At 34.3% G+C, this 22,279-nt stretch overlaps 1 protein-coding gene and 1 non-coding gene across 3 annotated transcripts in view; both read left to right on the top strand.

The window, feature by feature from the left end:
* The window catches only part of IPO7 (importin 7), a 48,314-nt gene that overhangs the window by 14,283 nt on the left and 11,752 nt on the right, over positions 1-22,279 (top strand). For both annotated transcript variants that reach the window (XR_004230338.1, XM_031943142.1), the window contains exons 2-16: positions 5,561-5,642; positions 8,070-8,223; positions 9,109-9,267; positions 11,815-11,971; positions 12,176-12,265; positions 13,671-13,765; positions 13,881-13,965; positions 15,524-15,658; positions 17,313-17,412; positions 18,646-18,722; positions 18,942-19,058; positions 19,881-19,970; positions 20,400-20,565; positions 21,332-21,492; positions 22,099-22,227. Coding sequence is in view for 1 of the 2 variants with exons in the window: in XM_031943142.1 (XP_031799002.1) it covers positions 5,561-5,642; positions 8,070-8,223; positions 9,109-9,267; positions 11,815-11,971; positions 12,176-12,265; positions 13,671-13,765; positions 13,881-13,965; positions 15,524-15,658; positions 17,313-17,412; positions 18,646-18,722; positions 18,942-19,058; positions 19,881-19,970; positions 20,400-20,565; positions 21,332-21,492; positions 22,099-22,227 (1,797 nt within the window). In the remaining variant the exon portion in view is untranslated. The remainder of the gene's footprint in view (positions 1-5,560; positions 5,643-8,069; positions 8,224-9,108; positions 9,268-11,814; positions 11,972-12,175; positions 12,266-13,670; positions 13,766-13,880; positions 13,966-15,523; positions 15,659-17,312; positions 17,413-18,645; positions 18,723-18,941; positions 19,059-19,880; positions 19,971-20,399; positions 20,566-21,331; positions 21,493-22,098; positions 22,228-22,279) is intronic.
* Positions 20,081-20,263, top strand: LOC111721438. Its single transcript, XR_002770634.1, has one exon. It is a non-coding gene; the product is annotated as a small nucleolar RNA SNORA23 (small nucleolar RNA).

Here is a 22,279-nt window from a genome sequence, read left to right on the forward strand (position 1 = left end):
AATAAGAGTCTGCATACTGGTTTTAGAAATATATCAAAACTTTTTGAGATTTTCTTAGTTTTTCATTGTTGTTTGCCATTTTATTCAAATTTATGACATTCCACAGTGAGGCACAAGACTGGTGTGCACAGTTGATTCATTGGAATCAACAATTAGGATTCAACTTAATGATTTATCTTTTTAAAAAAGAAGTTGATTCTTTTTGGATGTAATGGGATTTAATTTTTTTAAAATAGCTTTTTATTTACAAAAAATGCATGGGTAATTTTTCACCATTGCAAAACTTTCTGTTCATTTTTTCCCCTCCTTCCTCCCACCTCTTCCCCTAGATGGCAGGCAGTCCGGTACACATATTAAATATGTTAAATTATATGTTAAATGCAATATATGTATACATATTTATATAATTATCTTGCTGCATGAGAAAAATCGGATTTAGAAATATGGTAAAAATAACCTGAGAAGGAAACTAAAAATGAAAGCAAATAACAGATATGAGTGGAAATGCTATGTCATGGTCCATATTCATTTCAATGGGATTGAATTCTTGGGCAACTTTAAAAGTTAGTGTTATCAGTCTTATTTCAATATGTATTTTATTTACTTCAAAACATTATTTAGGAAAGAATCTGTCCATTTTATATGAATTGTTTAGGCACCTATTTACCCACAGCATTTACATTTTAAGTCATCTTTCTAATTGCTTTCTGTTACAAAGATTTCAAGGGTCAGGGACGAATTTGAAAGATAAATTTTTAGATTGCCAGAGGCCTTTTGTCTAAATTTGTATATCTTAAACCCTACTGTTCCAAATAGTGGATTGTGTAAGATACAATAAAATATGTAGGTAAAATGTAGATATTTTCATGCACAAATTTTTCTAATTCTATTCATTTTTTTAAAGGCACTTAATCATTTATTTTTCTAGTGAGCCCTACTCTTAATAATCCTACTGATATAGGAGGATTGAGCAAGTATCTTATCTCATCCTTGCGTGTATTTAAAATAATTCCTTATAAGGAGAAAAGCACAAACTTTTTTCTCAAGTTAAATAATTTGAATTCAGTGCTGTCTAGCTCTCACTTATCACTGAGTAATGAGCACAGTGATTTAATTTCTGAGTCTCAACTTAATGCTTGTTTTTTTAAAAAATCTTGTTAAGTGTCTGATAGTAGATTTGATTTCAGATCACCTTGACTTCAGGACTGGTACTCTGTCTGATAGCTGCACTAATTTGCTGTCCCGTAATTTTGATAATTGATAATAATTTAATAATTTACATAATAAAATATATAATTAAAAAAAAAAAAGTACTGTTGCAATCCACATTCAGTCTCCAAAATCCTCTTGATGCAGATGGCTCTCCATCACAAGTTTATTTGGAATTGGCCTGGTTGCTGTCCAGAACGGTTTTATCAGTCTACAGCTCCAACAAGAATGTATTAATGTCCCAGTTTCCCCACATCTCCTTCAGCATTACCTTTTCCTGTCATCTTAGCCAATCTGAGAGGTGTGTAGTGGTACTAAGAATTTTATTAATTTACTTTTCTCTGCTCATAGTGATTTAGAACATTTTTTCACATGACTAGAAATGGTTTAATTTCTCCATCTCAAAATTGTTTATATTTGACCATTTATCATTTGGAGAAAGGCTTGTATTCCTATAAATTTAAGTCAATTCTCTATGTATTGATTTGTATTTTATAAGTTGTTCATTCATTCCCTAATTGATGGGCACCTGACCTTTTTTATAAACAAATACTTGCATAAGACCTTTTTCCTATATCTTTGACCTCTTATGCTTTATAGCTCTGTGTGCTCACTCTCATACTTTGTAGGACAGTTCAGACTACTTTCCAGAAGATTTGAACCAGTTCACGTTTCCAGGAGCAGTGTATTTGTATTTGATTTTCCTGTGATTATAAAGTTAGTTTCAGAGCCAGGACTCACTTAAGTCAGTCAATAGTCATTTATTAAGTGTCTGGCACTTAATAAGTGCCTTTCTGGTCTTAAGTCTCATGTTCTTTTCTTAAACTGTTATGCCTTTCATTACTGTTGGAATATGGGGGAGAGGAGGATGTGTGTGGGGAATGCTTATTTTTTTCAAATCTTTTTGATTTATATAGTATGTTGCAGCATTTTCAGGTATCAGCAGTAGCTGGTAAATATACTCGTTTTGTAAAGGAGGAAACTGAAGGCAAGGAAAGTCAATAAACTTCTATGCTTCCAGTTCAGCCTTTAAGCCATCCCCACTAGCTACACACTGGATAAACTCAAGGTACCCCTAAGAACCATAGGACTTATCCATCTTGACTTGCAGCTGTAATTTTTCACATATATTTGTACTGTCTCCCCAATTAGAATGTGAATTCCTTGAGAGAAGAGACTTATATTTGTTGCTTGCGGCTGGCTTAGAAAAAAAAAGATCCCTTTTCTCAAACAATTAGTATTCTAACAGAGGTAAACAATGCCCATGGAAGCTGAAAAGTAGAAAGGAGGAGAGATGGAGTTGGAGGATACCTTCATGGAGACAATTATCTCCGAGTCAGAAGCAAACCTGTGATGGGGGAGAGAAAGATGGTTCACCTGGACTCCTTTCCTCAAATAGAGGCTCTGGACCTCCACAGGAGGAAAAGGTGCTGATAATTTTTCAAGGTGAGGAGCCCCTGAAAACCTGGGGGTTCTGAAGCTCAGCACTCCTGCTTTACATATTTTACTGTCTAGATGGATCATGGATCATCCTTTTTTGCTTAGGTAGATAAAGACCCTGCTGTTATTTAGAGTACAAGCTCCTCCAGTTCATATTTGTGGTGATTATTCCATTTTGATTTCCTCCATATATTTGAAGAATGTGTAGTTCTAGCAATAAAATAGAAGTGGCATCTTAGTTGTTAGGTAGAAAATGGACCAACATTAACTGGGTCTCCCTTAAGACTATAAATTGCAGAGAAATACTTTGTTTCCAGTCCTCTTGTCACTAAAAAAAAGTTAGCATATGTATTAGTTACATACATACTCATTCTTTCTATCCACTTGGGCTTTTTGCCTAGTAACTTGCTTTGATAGAGGAAGGCTACTCATCTAGTTACTTATACCAATGAGATCACAATCCCGATCACAACTGCCAAGAAATCAACACAACATAATTTGTACCCAAAATTCTTGATATATATTGTTGATGCAGGTAGTTCATGCAGTGTGTAGAGGGCCTGGCCTGAAGAACTGAATTCAAATTTAGTTTCAGATACAATATAGCAATTTGCGTCATTCTGTACTTGATAAATGGTAAAAAGATACGGACAATTTTGAAATGTTTTATATACCATTTATAGTCATACGAAAAAATTGGTCCAAATCACTAGTCATTAGAGAAATGCAAATTGAGACGACTCTGATGTACCACTTTACACCTCTCACATTGGTGTTGGGTCTGTATTCCAAAGAGATCATAAAAGAAGGAAAAGGACCCACATGTGAAAAAATGTTTGATAGCTCTTCTTGTACAGGCAAGCAATTAGAAAGTAAGTGAATGCTCATCAATTCAAGAATGGTTGAATAAGTTATAGTATATGAATGTTATGGAATATTATTGTTCTATCAGAAAATGCTCAGGAGGATGATTTAAGAGAAGCCTGAAGAGACTTAGATGAACTAATGCCCAGTGAAGTGAGCCAGAACCAGGAGAACACTATACAAAGTAACAGATTGTGTGATAACCAAGATAGATTTTTAGCTCTTCTCTGTAATGTAGTGATAATTCTAAATAGACTAGAGATGAAAAATGCCATTTGCATTTGAAAAAGAGAATTATGGAGACTGAATTTTGGTCAAAGCATATTATTTTCACCCTTTTTGTTTGCTTTTTCTTTCTCTGGGTTTTTTCCCTTTTGTTCTGATTTTTCTTTTGCAATATGACTAATGGAAATGTTTAAAATGATTTCATGTGTATATCTATACAGATTGCTGTTTTGGGGATGGGAGAGGGAAGGGAAGAAGGAAGAAAAAATTTGTAATTGGGAAAAATAAAAACTATTAAATGGGGAAAATGCTTGATTAACTGTTTATTGATTGAAATCATGGAAAAAGCTGGGCTGGATCAGCCATGTTAAAAAAAAAAAAAACCTTTTCACTCATTTTCAATTTGCTCCCTGGAAGTAGATAGCCTTTTTCATCATGGGTCCCTTAGAATTATCATTTTCTTGATCAAGGTAACATCTTTAATAGTTGATCATTCTACAGTATTGTTGTTACCCATTTACAATGTTCTTTTGATTCTATTTACTTCTCTTTGTATTGGTTCATATAACTTTGCCCTGGTTTTCTAAAATTCCCCTCATCATGAAATAATACTTGTCAAAGCACTAAGCAGAGGACTTGTCAAATCTTAAGAGCTATTTAGATTTTAGCTGGTATTGGTAGTATTTTACATTACCTTCATTTCCCAATTTCCTTTTTCTTCCTAAAGAACCATCTATATAACAAAAGATGAAGAAAAATGAGTTCAGGAAAATCAAATTTAATGATTCTGATAATACCCCCATAATCTTAGCACCTTACTTAGAAAGGAGGAAGTAGCCTCCTTATCTCTCTTTATCAACTTAGTGTGATTTCATTTCAGTCTTGGGTTTTTGTTTTTTGTACTTTATATTTACATTGATTACAATGAAAATACATTATGCATTTTTCATTGCTCTGCTTATCAGTTTGTCTTCCTATGCATCTCTCTGTTGGTCTTAACTGGTTTTTTTTATAGCAGTGTCATGTTTTGTCACCTTCATGTGCCAGTTTGTTTCACTCTTCCTCAAGTGAAGGGCATCTGCTTAGTTTCCTTCCAGTCCTTTTGTCACTAAAAAAGTGTTAGCATACGTATTAATTACATACATACTCATTCTTTCTATCCACTTGGGCTTTTTGCCTAGTTAAGTGATGTTCTAATCGAAGGGTTTGTATAATAACTTTCAGACCATTCCTCATATTTTTCATGTTCTTTTTAATGGCTATTAAATGTGCCAGTTTAATATCTAGAGGATGATTGCTTGTGTAACTACTTTCATGAAGTAGTTTGTTCAAACTTCATGTTTGTTCAAACCAAGTTTAAACTGTATATTAAATAATGTAAAATGGCATGTGGGCAGTTTTGTTTTGCAATCCTACTCAGAAACTTAAAACTGTATACATGTAAGTAGTAAATAAATGTCAAAGGAACTAATTTTTTCAGAGAATTGAAGAGCTCATTCCTGGGTGGATTCATTAGGGAAGATTCTAAGGAGTTTGTACTTTGTAGTTAGGCCTTGAAACAAGCAGGCAGCGTAGTGAGATCCATTTTTGATAGTGAGAATAGTGTGGAAGGAGCCACTGAGCACAGGAGACCCATTTGGGTATAGTAGCATGAATACTGGAAGTTCCTGCTTGTGCAATCTGGAAAAATAGGGGTTGGGTGGGATTAGTGGTACAGATTATTGGAGGCTAAGAAGTCCTTAACATTTGTTTGTTTGAACTATCATAGGTAGTTCTTATTCAATTGTAGAAGCTTTTAAAAGTCATCTCCTTTGCTTTGCAGGCCCACAAGTCCGTGAACTTTGTTTCAACTCTGCTACAAATTACCATGTCCGAGCAGCTGGATTTACCAGTGAGACAGGCAGGCAAGTTTGCAGAGATATTTTTCTTTTGAATGTGCAAATGTTATTTTAAATGTTCACAATTGAACTGACTTACCCAATGACATGTCAATTTAGTGGTTTTTCTGCCCATTGGGCTAAGGGCCAGCATCCTAGGTCACGATTGCCTATTTATTAGGGGGCCAGTTGGAAGAACGTCACTTCAGCTTAAATGCCTCAGTTTATGCTAGAAACACAAAACATTTCTCCTTAGTAAATGTGAGCTTGTGAGTATTAATAAAGCTTAGAAAGATGTGTCCAAGGAATCTTCCTTTATGTATTTTTTTGTAGTGTTTTTTTAATGGTTAATTTGAAAATTCAAGGACAACTTGTTTGTGAAACTATGCATTTTATCAATTTTTATTCTAAACCTTATTTTACAGATCAGAACATTTTAGAATGGGAAAAATGAATTTGCTTCTGTACGTTTTCTTAGAAAGAATTGAGAGCATTCTCAGCTGATTTTTGGTGCTGTCTGTGGACTTTGTCACTTGGTTTATTCTTTTGGATGAGTTATTACTCATTTCAAGTCATTTCAAATTCTAAGCAGTAGAATGTAGGTCACATTTATGATGAGTTTGGAATCTCCTTAGTTCAAGATGACTTGAGATTATACTTTCAGCAAATTTCAGAGTTTAGTTATGTTAAGAAAATTAGTCTTTGATGAAGAATACCAGAACACTGCCTGTTCTTTTTGATGATTTATTAAAATGTATATAGTAGGGGCAGCTCAGTAGATAGAGTACTGGCTTTGGACTTGAATTCAAATCCTGACTCAGACACTTAACATTTACTAGCTGTGTGACCCTAGGCACGTCAGTTAACCCCAATTGTCTCCCCCAAGACAAACACAAAAAACAAGTGCAAAGTATTTGAGTTGCAAATAGAAGGAAAAATGGCAATAATTAGCTCCAGTTGTATCACTTATTAGTCAGGAAATGGTTGAGCTTTATTTTGAAATGGGTCAGCCCCTTTACAAACACATTAATAAATTACAAATCACAGAACCAGCGCTTTTCGTAATCAGTATTTGATTCATTTAGGATAACTTGCATTTATACATGTCTAAAGCTCACCCATAAATCTATATGTTCTTCTTCTAGCAGTTAGACAATCTCAGCATTCTGAGTGCTGACTACTGAATGTAGTAAAAATTACCCTTGAATCTATTGTTATTCTAAATGATGTTTTGAAACAAAATTGCACTTGCGGTAATTATGCATTGTGGTATAAACTATTTTCTTAATAGTTTGAATGAATTATTTTTTTTAAAGGTAAAACTTTTGAATTTAAATTTTTTTATTGCAAACCTACATGGGTAATTTTACAACATTGACCTTTGCAAAAACTTCTGTTAAAACTTTTCCACTCCTTCCCTTTGCCCCTCCCCTAGATGGCAGGCAGTCCCATGCATGTTAAATATGTTAAATACAATACACACAGACTCACACATATTTATATAGTTATCTTGTTGCACAAGAAAAATCGGATTTAGAAAGAAGGTAAAAATAACCTGGAAAGAGAAACAAAGCAAGCAAATAACAACAGAAAGAATGCAAATGCTATGTTGTGGTTCACATTGAGCGAAATATTGTTGATTATCAAAGCCATGTGGCACATTAAGTCATTTCTAAATTTGGTACAGTGTTGAAAGCATAGAAGAACACCTTATTTAACAAATTACCAATAATTTAGAGCAGTATTGCAAATTGCTATTTTCCTAGGCAAGGAGAAATAATTTATTTTTTCAAATCTAGTACCTTGAAATCTTTAAGAATTAAATTTCTTTAAGAATTATGGATCATGATAACGTGAAAATATGTTTAGAAAAATTGCACATGTTTAACCTATGTTGGATTACTTGTTAGGGGAAGAGGGAAAGGAAGATAGAACAGGGGAAGAGGGAAAGGAAGATAGAACAATTTGGAACACTAGGTTTTGCAAAGGTGAATGTTGAAAGCTATCTTTCCACAAATGTTGAAAAATAAAAAAGCTATTTTTTTCCCTGAGGCAATCTAAGTGACTTGCCCAGAGACACATAGCTAGGATGTGTCTGAGACCAAATTGGAACTTCTGACTTCAGGGCTGGTGCTCTACAACTATGCCACCTAGCTGCCCCTATTATTTTTTTTATTTTTTATTTTTTCCTAATTTTTTTTCCTATTATTATTATTTGAAAAAAAAATTTTATGCATAAAAAAAGGAACTGTGCATCATTGCATTTTATTTAGTCTGTACTGAATTACTAAATAGGACTCAGTCAACTTCTAATATAATGTTGAGACTATTTTGTTCTTAGAAAAATCAGATAGTCTGAAAGTATTTCTTTAATGAAAGTTTTCTTCAGTGACAAAACGAGGCTATTTGTGGCACATAACTATTCTTTTGTCCAACTGTCCCAATATCTTTCAGGTGTTATCTATTTGAAAAATATGATAACTCAGTATTGGCCTGATAGGGACACCACACCAGGGGAAATACCTCCTTATACAATTCCTGAGGAAGATCGACATTGTATCCGTGAAAATATTGTTGAAGCTATTATTCACTCTCCTGAACTTATCAGGTATTTTTTAAATGTTATTCATTGGTACAAAAATATCATATTTGTTCTGTCTTTAAAAACAAAGCTCAATTCATTAACTCATTTTGAAATTTAAGTAGCAGAGACCAAAGAAAACAATGTAGTATGTCTAGTTTATGGTTATAATCTAAAAAGTTCTTGTACTTTTCACAAATAATATGTGTTGAGTCATTTTTACTAAGCAATTCTATGATTTATATTGCGGATGGTCTTTTTTAAGATCTATAATGTTTGGCAGTCAGTGTGTTTGGGGAGGATCATTCTAAGGAATTATTTTGAAAGTTAGCAATTTTCTCTTCACTGCCTTCCTCAAAACTAAAAACTTTCAAAACCTGGTAAGGTCAAACCAGACAAATTCTTCTGTCACTTAATTGTAGTGGCAACTTCCTTTATTATAAAAGTACAGAGGAAGTCTGTTTTATCCTGGAATGATCCTCTTCAGACATTAAGACTTGAGCACAATGAGGAAACCTGTTAGATAATTATAACACCTTGCATTATTATAATGATTGTTTTTTTCTTTGTACATTCCATTTAAGGATCGTAATGCAGCTCCTTACTTTGTTGTTAATCATATTCTACTTGTTTCTTTCCTATACTTCTAAGAAAGAGGGAGGACTGTTTTATAGGTGAGGAAAAATATTGCAAGAATAGAAATGACTTTAAATCAAATAGCTAGTGCTTGATGGCCCAAGGTTATACTGGCTCCAGCTCTGTCTATTGCCATATAAGTCAATGGAGCTTTTGGTGATATTCAGTTACTTATGCATCCTTCAAGACTAAATCATGAATTGAAATTGCATATAATTCAGGTTAATAAAATGTATAATAATTGTCTTCATAGCATTTATATATCTTTACTTTCAGGGTACAGCTTACTACGTGCATTCATCACATAATCAAACATGATTACCCAAGTCGCTGGACTGCAGTTGTGGACAAGATTGGTTTTTATCTCCAATCTGATAACAGTGCTTGCTGGCTTGGAATCCTTCTTTGCCTTTATCAGCTGGTGAAAAACTATGAGTACGTATGTCATTCATAAGCTGTGGTTTATATATACTTGGGGAAAATCTGAGTGTCTAGCATTTCTCTAGCATTTCTTTACATAACACATTAGGACACATACTTTTGAATTGCTGAATTAACTGTTGAATGTGATTTGGTATTTTCCTCTTGTAATCCTGTGATTCATATATAGCTCATGATTCTTACTCCTTCCTTAGTAACTAAATTTGAACCTAGAACCATATTGCTGGTGTTACTTGTCATACTTTTAAAGTATGACATAATCTTGTTTCCTTTTCCTAGGTTACTTTCCCATATCTGCTGTTACTCCACCTTGGCCTTGCTATGCCCTCCCTCCTCAGCATATCTTCTTAGAATCCTTGATTTGGTCAATTCAGTAGCAACTTTCTGGATGAAACCCCACCCTTCCTCCTAAGATGCTAAGGGTGTTCCCTCTGAGTATTTTTTTCTGCCTACATTCATTAATATGTCTTCCCATAGAATGTTCCTTTTTGATTTTGTATTTCCACTGTCTAGCACATAGAAAGTCTGTAATAAATGTTTCGCTTCTTGGTTTAAAGTTCAGCTCCTAAGTGGGATAAAAGTTGAGAGAAGACATATGCTAGTGTTGGATGAAAGACGAAAGAAAAATAAATAGCTTGTGAGGATAGATGCTCAGTGAATTCTTGGTTGACTGAAGACCTTTGATTTGATTTTTTTAATGAATAAGAACAATGTACACTACCAGGATGGAGAAATTATGGTTGGATGGCTATAGGAATGACCATTATAAGCTATATAGAGTAGGTATTTATATTAGGGAAATGGGAATCAGATTATGAAATCCCATAGTTTAATTTCAATCATGAGAGTCAAATTGTTCAAACAATTTTTTATTTTTCTTCCTTTGTTTGTGTGAAGCAATTGGGGTTGACTTGCCCAGAATCACACAGCTAGGAAGTATTATGGATCTGAGGCCAGATTTGAAATAAGATGCTCCTGACTTCAGAACCAGTACTCTATCCTCTGAATTGCTTCCAAATAATTTTTTCGTAAATTAATGAGCTCTCATAAAACTTAGAACTTTATAAAATTTTTCTGCAATTACAGCATAGCATCTTGAAAACTGAAATTTTACTAAGAATATTAAAATGTGACCATTACAGTAATCCCCTTCTCCATGTCCTGAGTTAATGGTGCAGTATGGCATCTCCACAATCGAAAAAAATTCACAATCTTTCAGCTCATCTTTTGTACTAGAGGAAAATCTGGTGGTTCATTCATTCATTTTTTCTTTTATGGGGTATTTATAGCACCTTAGTATAAACAAAGTTGGTTTAAGTGTCTGGTTGTAATCTCTATGTCTTTTCCTGGCTTTTAAGTGTCTTCCAGCTTCTGAAAATTTTGCAAAAAAAGTTCCTGTTTAATTTCTTAAACCTACCCAATCAAAACCTCAAAGGGGAAAGTCCCTAAGTAGAAAGGGTAATTATATTTAAATAACATAAGTATACACAAGTCATCTTAATAGCATAGAATACATCTTCTTTGACTAGATGTAATGGTCAGCTCAATAACTTAATCAGTTTAAGAATTAAATAGCCAAAAATTTGCATTCTTATCGTATTAAAAGTATTGTCACCCAGAAATGGAAATGGCTTCATTTTATAGGGCAGAGGATTATGTTGCTCAAAGGAAATTTCAGTCCTTAATTTCAAGTTTTACTTAGTTTGAAGAGTGGTAAAACTAAATCTTTTACTAGTTTTTTTTACATATCTTTAGTATGCCAAGTGTACATTGCAAAAAGTATAAATTGATTAGAAGACAAAAAAATCAATCATTCTATGGGGAGGCATATAAGTGAATATACATAGAAAAAATACTGAGAGGGAACAGTCTTAGCAACTTGGGAGTGAGTATAAGGTTTCATCCAGAAAGTGGCTACTGAGTTGACCAAGCCTTCTAAGAGGTGATTCAAAGTATTTTTCTGAATTATATTGTCTCAAAGATCAATTTTATTGAATGTAATGGGACATACTGATTCTTTTTGTATAGCAAAATAACGTTTTGGTCATGTATACTTATTGTGTATCTAATTTATATTTTAATGTATTTAACATCTACTGGTCATCCTGTCATCTGGGGGAGGGGGTGGGGGAGTAAGAGGTGAAAAATTGGAACAAGAGGTTTGGCAGTTGTTAATGCTGTAAAGTTACCCATGCATATAACCTGTAAATAAAAGGCTATTAAATAAAAAATAAATTTAAAAAAAAGAGAGAAAAAAGAATGTAATGGGACATACATAATAGTTAATTCAGTTTATATAATTAAAATAGTCTCCTTTGCTGTTAGTCATGGCTCTAGGTTATTGGTCACCTTGATTGTAAAAATAAGTTTTTTAATCTATTTGGTACTGCCCAGTGTTCCTTTATTTTTGTCCATTTTGCTTTGCTTTTTCTATAGGAGGTAGTAAGAAAAAGTCAGATGTCTTTATCACATTGAAATTGTCTTTGTTGCATTTGTTTTATGAATTTTTTTTATATTTATATTTTGTATTTGAACTCAAAGGTACAAGAAGCCAGAGGAACGGAGTCCATTGGTAGCAGCAATGCAGCATTTCCTCCCAGTTTTGAAGGATCGTTTTATTCAACTTCTTCCTGATCAGTCTGATCAATCAGTCCTCATTCAAAAACAGATATTCAAGATCTTCTATGCCCTTGTTCAGGTACTCTGGATGTCCTTTTAGGATATGACTGTTTACTTAAAATAAATCAGAAATATATCTTTGAATGGAGCAAGTACAATGGTTGTTCTTGACAATGGGTATTGAGATTTAAGCAGAAAAGACAGGGAAAAAAATTATTTTGAATGCTAAATGAACAGTTTGGTGCAGTCTAAAGCAGGTTTTTTTTTTCTTTTTCTTTTAAAGTATACTCTTCCACTGGAGCTGATAAATCAAGCGAATTTGACTGAATGGATAGAAATTCTAAAGACAGTTGTAAACAGGGATGTGCCACCTGTAAGTATGAACTCTCTGGGTGGTTAAGGTGGGGAGTTGTCATTTTTGGCTTTTGTTGGGGCTTAAATATTTTCAGTCTTTTTCCAAAAAAAATGCTTCCATTTGAATGTGTGTCAAAGGGGCTAGGTGCTTTAGAAAATTTTGGAACTAGGTGCTGTCCATATCAATGATGTCTTTCTGCTGCTACATTTTAGGCTGGTTTGATCCTGAGATAAAAATCTGAGTTTCCTTCCTTGTTGATGGGGAGCCAATTTAAGGCAATTAGAGGAAAGGAATCTGGTTCAGATAATTTGGAAAGGATGGTCTTTTATGTGGGAAAAGAATGTGGAAATAGGTTCCCTTTCTATTGATGGCTTGATCTTGATTAAAGATTTTATGCTCCGAGTTAAAAATTTTTGTGGTCTATAACTGCTATAACTGTATTATTTATCCCTCCCCCTCATCAGTTTGTCACCAGCTACAAAGTGACATTTGGGGGAAGCTGTCTTAGGAGAGCCTGATGAGGTGTGTTCTGTAGTGGGATAAGTTACATGTCAGGCCTTTGTCACTTTGTTACTGTCAGGAGAAGCCAGAGCTGGTCCAGCTTTCTAGCTCTAATTGTTGCCTGAATCATAGGAATAAGTGGCTCTAGATTGAGTCTTGACTTGCCCCAGGTCTTATTTCGTGCATGAGCAAATTTCAGTCACAGTTGTCTTCAGCTTGTGGTACACATTGCAGAGCTTATTTACAGAATTAGTTCTTGAGGTGGCTTAGTAAAAAGCCTACTTATTGAGAATTTGGCTTTAACTTTCTATTAGTGTAAAGAACGCCATTTGGAGTTCTTTAGAATGAGACATTTATTAGTCTGGGACACTAAGAAGATTGATTGTGTCCAGTTATTGAGCTAGTTATGTGTTGCAAGCAGGACTTGATCAAGGTTTTCTGACTTTGAACCTGTCTAGCCATCTACCTTTCTCAGTGAAAGGGCCCAAAATAAATTTTTAGCTGGCATGGTTCTACAGTTATTGCTTTATTCTTTTGGTTCTGATATTTGCAAGCCTTAAGCACTTTGGATATTTTAAATGAAGGAAGAATTCCAAGTATTATTTAAATAATTTATTGACTGAATCAGAGTTCCTTGTGGAATTTCAAATTTCAAAGTTCTCATTAGTAATAATAGGCATGTTTTTCTTAGGATGGGTTCTGGGATGTGTTCTAAAGACTCAAATGGCCATCACCTTATCTGGAAGTTTTATCGTACACCATCATAATACTGGTGGAGGTACTATTAATCACTCCTAGCTTTTTTTTTTTTTTAATGGAAGATTTATGCATTGGGAAATAATTTTGGATTCTCCAGGTGTAATGCTCGTAGCATAATAGAGCTTCTTCTTAATGTAATTTTAAATAAAATCTCTTCCAAAAGGAAACCCTTCAAGTTGAAGAGGATGATCGGCCAGAATTACCATGGTGGAAATGCAAGAAGTGGGCTTTACATATCTTGGCAAGGCTTTTTGAAAGGTAAGTTTGTTGCCTTATAACCAGTAATTAAAAATGTTTTCCCCCAACACACCTTAAGATGGAATTATTTTACAGCACAGCAAAATGTTATTAGAGAATCTTAACTTTGTTTTAGGTATGGAAGTCCTGGCAATGTTTCCAAGGAGTATAATGAATTTGCTGAAGTCTTCCTAAAAGCATTTGCAGTTGGTGTCCAGCAGGTAAAAAGCCCTTATCTTAGATATAAGCTGAGTGATACTTCCCTGATAGCATTTCTGGATTTGACTGAAATTCAGTTCTTGTGTTAATTTGCAGACATGAGAAGGCTTTATGTTTGGACTCTGAAATTAGTCTCTCACCTAAACACTAGTTTACTACTAGTTTACCTACCTACCTAGTTTACTAGGTAGTAGTTACCAAGTCTGTCTATGGCAGTTCTCTATTCAGAGCCTCTTTATCACATTGAATCAAATCCAAAATGCTCTCTGGCATGCAGAGCTTTTTGCAACCCTGTCCCTTCCTGCCTTTCCAGTCTCGATTTCAATTACAATCATGTCCTGCAATCCAGTGACTATTCCTCACATGAGACAATCCAGTTCTTGATTCTGTTTTGTTTTTCCCTGGCTTTCCCTATGTAGAGAACTTTCTCTTCATTTCTTCCTCTTGTCTTCCTTGAAGTCCTAGAAGTAACCCCACCTTTTTAAAGAAATTTCCCCCAGTTCCTCAGTCTGTTGATTATTTCAGTCTACCTATTCAAACTACCTACCTAGTTTGCTTGTACATAGTTGTTTACATGTTGTCATTACCATTATAGTGTGTGCTCCTTGAGAGCAAGGACTATCTTTGTCTTTCTTTGTATCCCAGGAGTTTGCACAGTACCTGGCACAGAATAGGTAATTAATGACTAATTCTTAACATAAATTTTTTTGACCACAGCAGTTCATGGAAATCATCCAATAAACATTTGAAGGATTATCATTGGTGAAGGGATTATTCATACTATGGAAATGAAAGTTAGAAATACAGTAGGAAATTCAGCAATTTTGGAAGATTTATTTATAATACGTTCCTCTTAGTTTTCTTATTTTCTTTGCTTAATTACCTTGACAATCTGTTCTTAACTTTACATTTCTTTAACTTATATAATTACTATATATATTTTTTATTTCCTCCCCCCCAGGCAACTGGGGTTAAGTGACTTACCCAGGGTCACACATATCTAGGCAGAGTTAAGTGTCTGAGATCAGATTTACATTCAGGTACTCCTGACTTCAGGACTGGTGATCTATCCACTGCCACCTAGCTGCCCCCTTTTATTTACCTTTTGCATACCACATTCTGTTAACATTGTAGTGAACAAATTGAAACTTTATAGTAGATTTAAAATTTATTCATACATTCTGACATCATGCTGTTTTAAAATAAAGGTGATCCAGTTTAAAAATTAACTAAAAATTAGTTCTTTAAGCCCCAACTAAATTCACTCTTCCTCCTATAACTTTTTTATTTTTAATTTTAAACAAATTTATTTTCTTTCCTTATCCCTTTTACACTCCCTATTGAGAAAAAGAAAAACAATCATTCCTGAAAATATGCATAATCAAGTTAAACTAATTCGTTTGGCCATATACAAAAATCTTTCTTCTGAAAGTTGTCATGATTTATGATACAAGAAATATTAGTATTTTGGTGTGTGATTTGGGAATTACATTTATTGGTAAATAATCATTTCTGTCTTGTTATTCATATCAATTGAGCTGTTAAATTTGCATTCTATAGGTATTGTTAAAGGTGCTGTATCAATACAAAGAAAAACAATATATGGCTCCTCGAGTTCTACAGCAGACACTGAACTATATCAATCAAGGAGTGTCCCATGCTGTCACATGGAAGAACCTGAAACCTCATATACAAGTAAAGACTCTCTTTTAAAGATGGGCTGTTAAAGAAGTGTGTGTGTGTGTGTGTTTAGAAATAGAATAGAGAGAAACTTTACAATCACCCGAATATGGTTTTTATTTACTCAATGATATGATTCGGTTTACTTGATCCTCATATGATGAAGATAACATATTGATGAGATTTAGATTTGGGGTAACCAAACGAAATTAGGGTTACTAGTGGTGAAGAAATTAAATGAGGTCTAGGAAGATCCTCTGTAAAGGAATTTACAGACCCGAAAACCTAGATTGATTAATAAACCTAGAGGTTTATTAGGGGGATTGGAAGTAAGGTTCTGGTTAAGGAAATCGGTAAGGGTAAAGAGAAGAGGGCACTAGAAACAGTATTCTAGTGGGCAGAGACCCTTGGCATGCCAAACGTAGGGCTGACATGTTTGGAACCTCTTCGAAAAGAGGCTTTTAGTTTGGCTTTTTTATAATAGGGGTTTTGGGTACAAGTTGAGGGGGGCTCCTAGGTGGAGTTCCAGATTGGCTCCTCCCTGGGTTTTAGCTAGGACTAGAATTTGAATTGAATTCAATGAGCTGACCCCACCTACACAACAAAGATGAAACTGTGCTTGGGGTGGAGTCCCCTCTGAGGCAGAGTGGAAGAAGGTTTGGTGTTCCCTCTTCAATATAACATTAATCTGCTATCTTATTTTTTTTACATTTGCTTTTTAAACTTTGAGTTCCAGATTCTCTCCCTTCCTCCTCGCCAATGAGAAGGCACATGGTGGGAAATTATGCAAAATATTTTCTTAAAAGTCATATTGTGAAAATATAACATAAATCCCCTCCCCAAAAAAGTATGTTTCAATCTGTATTCAGATTCAGTTTCTTTGGTTATGGATAGCATTTTTCATCATAAGTCCTTCATAGTGGCCTTAAATTATTGTATTTCTGAGAATAGCAACATCATTTCCAGCTGATCATCCCATAACATTGCTCTTGCTTTGAGTTCATGGAAGGCTTTCTGGGTTTTTCTGAGAGTGCCCCACTCAACATGAGATTTAATCTTTATACTCTGAATACATTTTTCTCATTTAAAATCAGGCAGCTTGGAATTGTGAAAAACATAGTGACTTTGGGATCAGAGAACCTGAATTTAAGACTTGCCTCTGATGATTCCTGCTTGTACAATGTTGAGAAAGTCCCATTAATTTTGCTCAGCCTTACTTTTCTTATCAGTAAAATCAGATGATTGAACTGCATGGTACCCAAAGTGTTTTTGACAGCTTTAGATCTATGATGGTAACCCATTATTTAATTAAAATGATAGGAAACAACCTGCAGGCAAAACTTCACATCAGATTCATTTCTCATTGTAATTTGGCAATATTTTTATAAACAATCAGTTTGATTTTATACAATAGAACTCTGACATTTGATGAGTTTGACCTAAAATTACATAATAAAAGTACTAAGTTAGTTGTTGAAATATCTAATATGTGCTTACAAATCCTCATAAATTTATTAGAAGTTGAAGAAAGGACCGGGTTAAATAACTCATTAGGCAGATAACTCATTGAGACAAATGAATTCTTTTTAATAAGATTTGTATATTATATAGTTTAAATAATAGTAGCCTTTCAAGTCCAAAAAGGTCACTTTTAACTTTTAAATTTCAGGGCATTATCCAAGATGTTATTTTTCCATTGATGTGCTATACAGATGCTGATGAGGAGCTCTGGCAAGAAGATCCTTATGAATATATACGCATGAAGTTTGGTAAGGACTTGGATATTTAAAAAACATAAATTGCATCCCAGCTTTTGGTCAGTGGAGTGCCATGTTATATTTTAAGTGTGCTTTATTTTTCCGCGGGTTTGCCTCTCTAGTCTTATTAATTGCAATATTTTATTTTGAATACATGAAAGCATGAATACAAAATTAGTCTTAAATATTACAAAATATTAAATATGTATATATATATTCTTCTTGTAAAATTAGCATTGTATGAGGATTGTTCTGCTACCTTCATACTGCTTTTCTGGTACATGATATAGCATAAGTAGTTGGCTTCCCATTGAACTGTATGGAAAATTCAATGTCTACATTTTAAAGTAGTCCAGAAATGACATGTCAGATATGTGAGAGAGAATTCAGAAGAAAAAAGTAAAACTGGGCTGTCAGATCAATGATAGTGTTAAAAGAAGAAATAAAATTTTAAAATCCTAGGGTATGATGGTAATATACCCTAGAAAAAGCTCACTTTGAATGGAAATTAAGCGTCAGAATCCGTATTGGAAAGGGTGGGGAAGGAAGAGGAATTACAGGAAAATTGGAGAGAGAAAAGAAAATTGGAATATACTCTGTGGGGAGTGAAATACAGAATCAATTAGAGGGAAGTAAAAGGATGCCTTCATTGAAGTTTGATAAAAGAAATTCATAATGTACCCAGTCAGTGAGATTGCTTCCATCTGTGTTCTTCAACAGTGGGTAGCAGTAAAGGTGGCCCTTGTCAGAATAACTAGAACTTATATTGGACAACAAGACAAAAGGGCAAGAAATTTGAGAGTACTTTCAAATAGAGAGTTGTATAATATTGAGAAGCCTTCAATATTGGGTTGATTTGGAGAGTAAAGTAAGAACAGAGAAAATGGTCTGAGAGAAGGTTTTGTTGAGGGTGAAGAATATTTTTTGGAAGAATGATCATTAATAGCATTATTAATAGCATATATCATGCTCAGATAAGGGAATGACCTAATTAGGGAAGTTGAACATTTTGGGTCATGATGAGTTCAGTGTGAGTGGAAGTAGAGTAAAGCAGTAACTCATGGGTTTGACTGAAGGAGCCTGAGAAAGTTGGAAGAACTTGAGGGAACATCTATCTCTCCACTTTATGTGTAGAAACTAGGAAAACTAGGTTATGAACTCAAATTTTTTCATAAATTGTGGTAAATGCTGAGAATTGTTATGATTTAAGATGTTCTTAGTCTTACAGTACAATTTGTCCTGTAGATGTGTTTGAGGACTTCATTTCTCCAACTACTGCTGCCCAGACCCTCTTATTTACAGCCTGTAGTAAGAGAAAAGAGGTAAGAGGCAAAACACACCCATGTGGAGCCATTGATTGATTGATTGGTCTAAAATATGTCCAAAGACAAGAAACAAATTGATAATTTTCATATGATTTTCTTTTTCCTTACATTTTTGTTGCCCATTGTATGTCTTTTATGAATGTTCTTTTTAAAAAATTTCTGGGAGAAAATAATCTTATTTTTGAGTACTCAGCATGTTCTTTGTCTTTAATCTAGGTCTTACAGAAGACAATGGGATTTTGCTATCAGATTCTTACAGAGCCAAATGCTGATCCTCGGAAAAAAGATGGTGCTCTGCATATGATCGGTTCTTTGGCTGAAATCCTGCTAAAGGTATAGAGACTGGGGGATGGGTAGGGAGGGATGGAGAATGTGGGGGCACTGCAGCTCTTTTTGTGTCTAGTTATTTGAATGATATCCTGAACACTCAGCTGGTTTTTGTTAATTGATGCATCATGGATTTATGCATATACCATTGACATTCAAGGAAAATCAGACCTTTGTGATGGGTAGGCCTTGCTTCTAATTCAAACACGGAATAGTTGTGAGCTTACAAAACAGAAAGAAATTCCAGAGAGAATATTTGAATTACAAAAGAACTGTTTGCCTTGGAAAAGAATTCATTAAATTTTAAATTCTTGTATATTTAAAAAAGGCCTTTTAAAAAATTGCAACCTAATTTGGGAGAACACATTTTCATGGTCAACTTTTATTTGTTAGGTTCATTTTACAATGATAAGGATAAAAAGATTGGAGTTCTGGTCCTAATCTTGAACCCTCTTAGCTTTGAGCTCTGTGGCTTTAAGGTTCTCAGTGCTCTTTGTGGTTTGAGAGCTGTTCCTTAAGATTCCCTCCTCCTGCAAATGCACACATAGTTATTTTCACAGGTGAAATCAAAGGTTTGGTAAACACCTTTTTGTAACTGATTTGCTTTAATAAGCTGAGGGTGGATTTTGTACATATGTGCATATACAAACAGTTTTAGAAACTTCTAAGTGATATATTAACCATGGGGAGTTAGATTTTAGCATCAAACCTGATAGATGACGACAAAGAGGGTAGTATGGGCACAACTTTAATTTTTGCTGTTGGTTGTATTTTGGAAAAGATTAATAATTTGGTCAGAAAGATGTAATGATTCTTTTTTTTCAACAGAAAAAGATCTACAAAGATCAGATGGAGTACATGTTGCAGAATCATGTGTTCCCTCTTTTCAGCAGTGAACTAGGCTACATGAGAGCAAGGGTAAGTATGTTTTAAAGATTGTTTTTCCTCAAAATGTTTACTTTTGGTCCTTCATAATGTGTATATGGTTCTTTTGGCTTGTCTGTTCTACATAGATTTCCTAAATGGCTGCAGCCTTGTGTGCACAGTTTCCATCTGTGTCTGGTAGCATTGTCTGTTTGTGTTTTGCATTCAGATGCTGCTGCTCACACATAATCCTGCAGCCAAAGAGAAACTTGGGATCATAGTACTGGCCTAGTGACGTCTTTTTGGACAAACCTACCACTGGTCAGCCTCCAAACTCCCAGACATTAAAAATTTTGAGCTACAAATAACACATGGTTATAATAGGACTTCTTTTTTTCATCTTTTTAAATTTATTTATAGAAACAGCTTCATTCTATATGGTTGAAATAAGGCATTTTTACTTGTTAACCACATCTTTTAAAGGCTTGCTGGGTGCTTCATTATTTCTGTGAAGTGAAGTTTAAGAGTGACCAGAACCTGCAGACAGCCTTGGAACTGACAAGACGCTGTCTAATTGATGATAGAGAGATGCCTGTGAAAGTAGAAGCTGCTATTGCCCTTCAAGTTCTGATTAGCAATCAGGAAAAAGGTAAAATATTAGAAAGTAATTTTGTTGAAAAACTCAAACTTCAAAGTTGAATTTCTATATTAACTTATTTTTTGATGCCTTTAAATGTGAACTTATTACTATGATTTACATATCTCCTTTCTTTCCAACTATATCCTTCTCTCTCCCGGAATGGCATCCTGATCTAGAACCAAAGGAAAAAAAGAATTTTGAAATTCTGTGAAACTAACCAATACATTCACTGACAACTGATAGTCTCAGAAATGTTCCAATGATGAGTACATTTTCTCATCTCTTTCTTAGGGAAAAAAATTTGTTCATAATTGTACACCATTATTTTAAGGGTTTTAGTTGTTCTTTCCATTTATCTCGTACCTACATATATAAATCTTACCATAATTGTGTGTGTGTGTAGGAAATTATACATAGAGAATCTTTAAATGGAAGTCTTTTAGTGCCGCCCTCTTATACATTCTAAAGCTGTGACTCTGGGCCATGGGGCATAGAAACCCAGAAAGAAATTATCACCAGGGGTATCATTTTCACTTTAAAGCTATTTGAAGGCAGAGTGTAGTAGTGGGAAGGTAAGAGCCACTGACAGTCTTTTGAGCCAGAAGATGGAGTGTTTGATTTTCGGTTTCCCCAATTTTGAGTTGGGTGGCCTCTTCTCAGTGTCCCTCTTTAAAGTTGAGGTTAAAATACTTCACCTCTACAGGCCTTTTCTGCTTGCCATTGTGATAAGTCAAGAAGTAATATGAGTAACGAGAGCTCTTTTTTTGTTTTGCAGCAAAGGAATATATTACACCATTCATTAGACCTGTCATGCAGGCTCTTCTTCATATCATAAGAGAAACAGAAAATGACGATCTTACCAATGTGATTCAGAAAATGATTTGCGAATATAGTGAAGAGGTTACTCCTATTGCTGTTGAAATGACACAACATTTGGTAAGCATTTCATTCTTGCACACCGTAGCTGTTAAACTGTGTTCCAGCTCAGATCATTGATTCCTAGGAATCTTTGTGAAAATTCTCTGATTTTTACATGGTGGTTACATCTAATTTGGGCATTTATACAGAAATGTCACATTTTCCATGGGTGTATTGTAGGTTTTCCCAACTATGTGCAGGAAATAATAATTTTATAACCTAAGTAAATCCTATACTTCATAAAATTAAATTAAAAGCAAAAACACCAACATGCTAAGATCTTTCACTCCTATCAGCAAAGTCTTGCTGTCACTGTTGAAACATCAGTCTTTCAAATATTTTAGGCCTAATAACTGTTTTTTGACATTAGGAGGGGAAATCTTATTTCTTAAACTAGAAGTGACTATGTACTATTTTAGTTAATGACTGACTTAGAGTTGTTTCTTTTAAAATGAATTATCCATCTTAAATTTACCTCTACTTGGAGAAATTGAGGCTCATTTCAAAAAGGCATTTTGTTTTAATGGCCTTCCATGATTGAAGATTTTGAGTCATTATGGACACGTATTTGAGAGAGGTAATGCTTTGTGTTGGTTAAATTAATAAGACATTTTATTATTCTAGGCCATGACATTTAACCAGGTAATCCAGACTGGGCCAGATGAAGAAGGAAGTGATGATAAAGCAGTAACAGCCATGGGAATCTTAAATACAATCGATACACTTCTTAGTGTGGTGGAAGATCATAAAGAGGTGAGAAAACTATTGCTCATGTGTATTTCTCTACTCTTTCTTGGTTTATTAT

This window comes from Sarcophilus harrisii, chromosome 6 (assembly GCF_902635505.1).
Source record: "Sarcophilus harrisii chromosome 6, mSarHar1.11, whole genome shotgun sequence".
Classification (NCBI taxonomy): domain Eukaryota; kingdom Metazoa; phylum Chordata; class Mammalia; order Dasyuromorphia; family Dasyuridae; genus Sarcophilus; species Sarcophilus harrisii.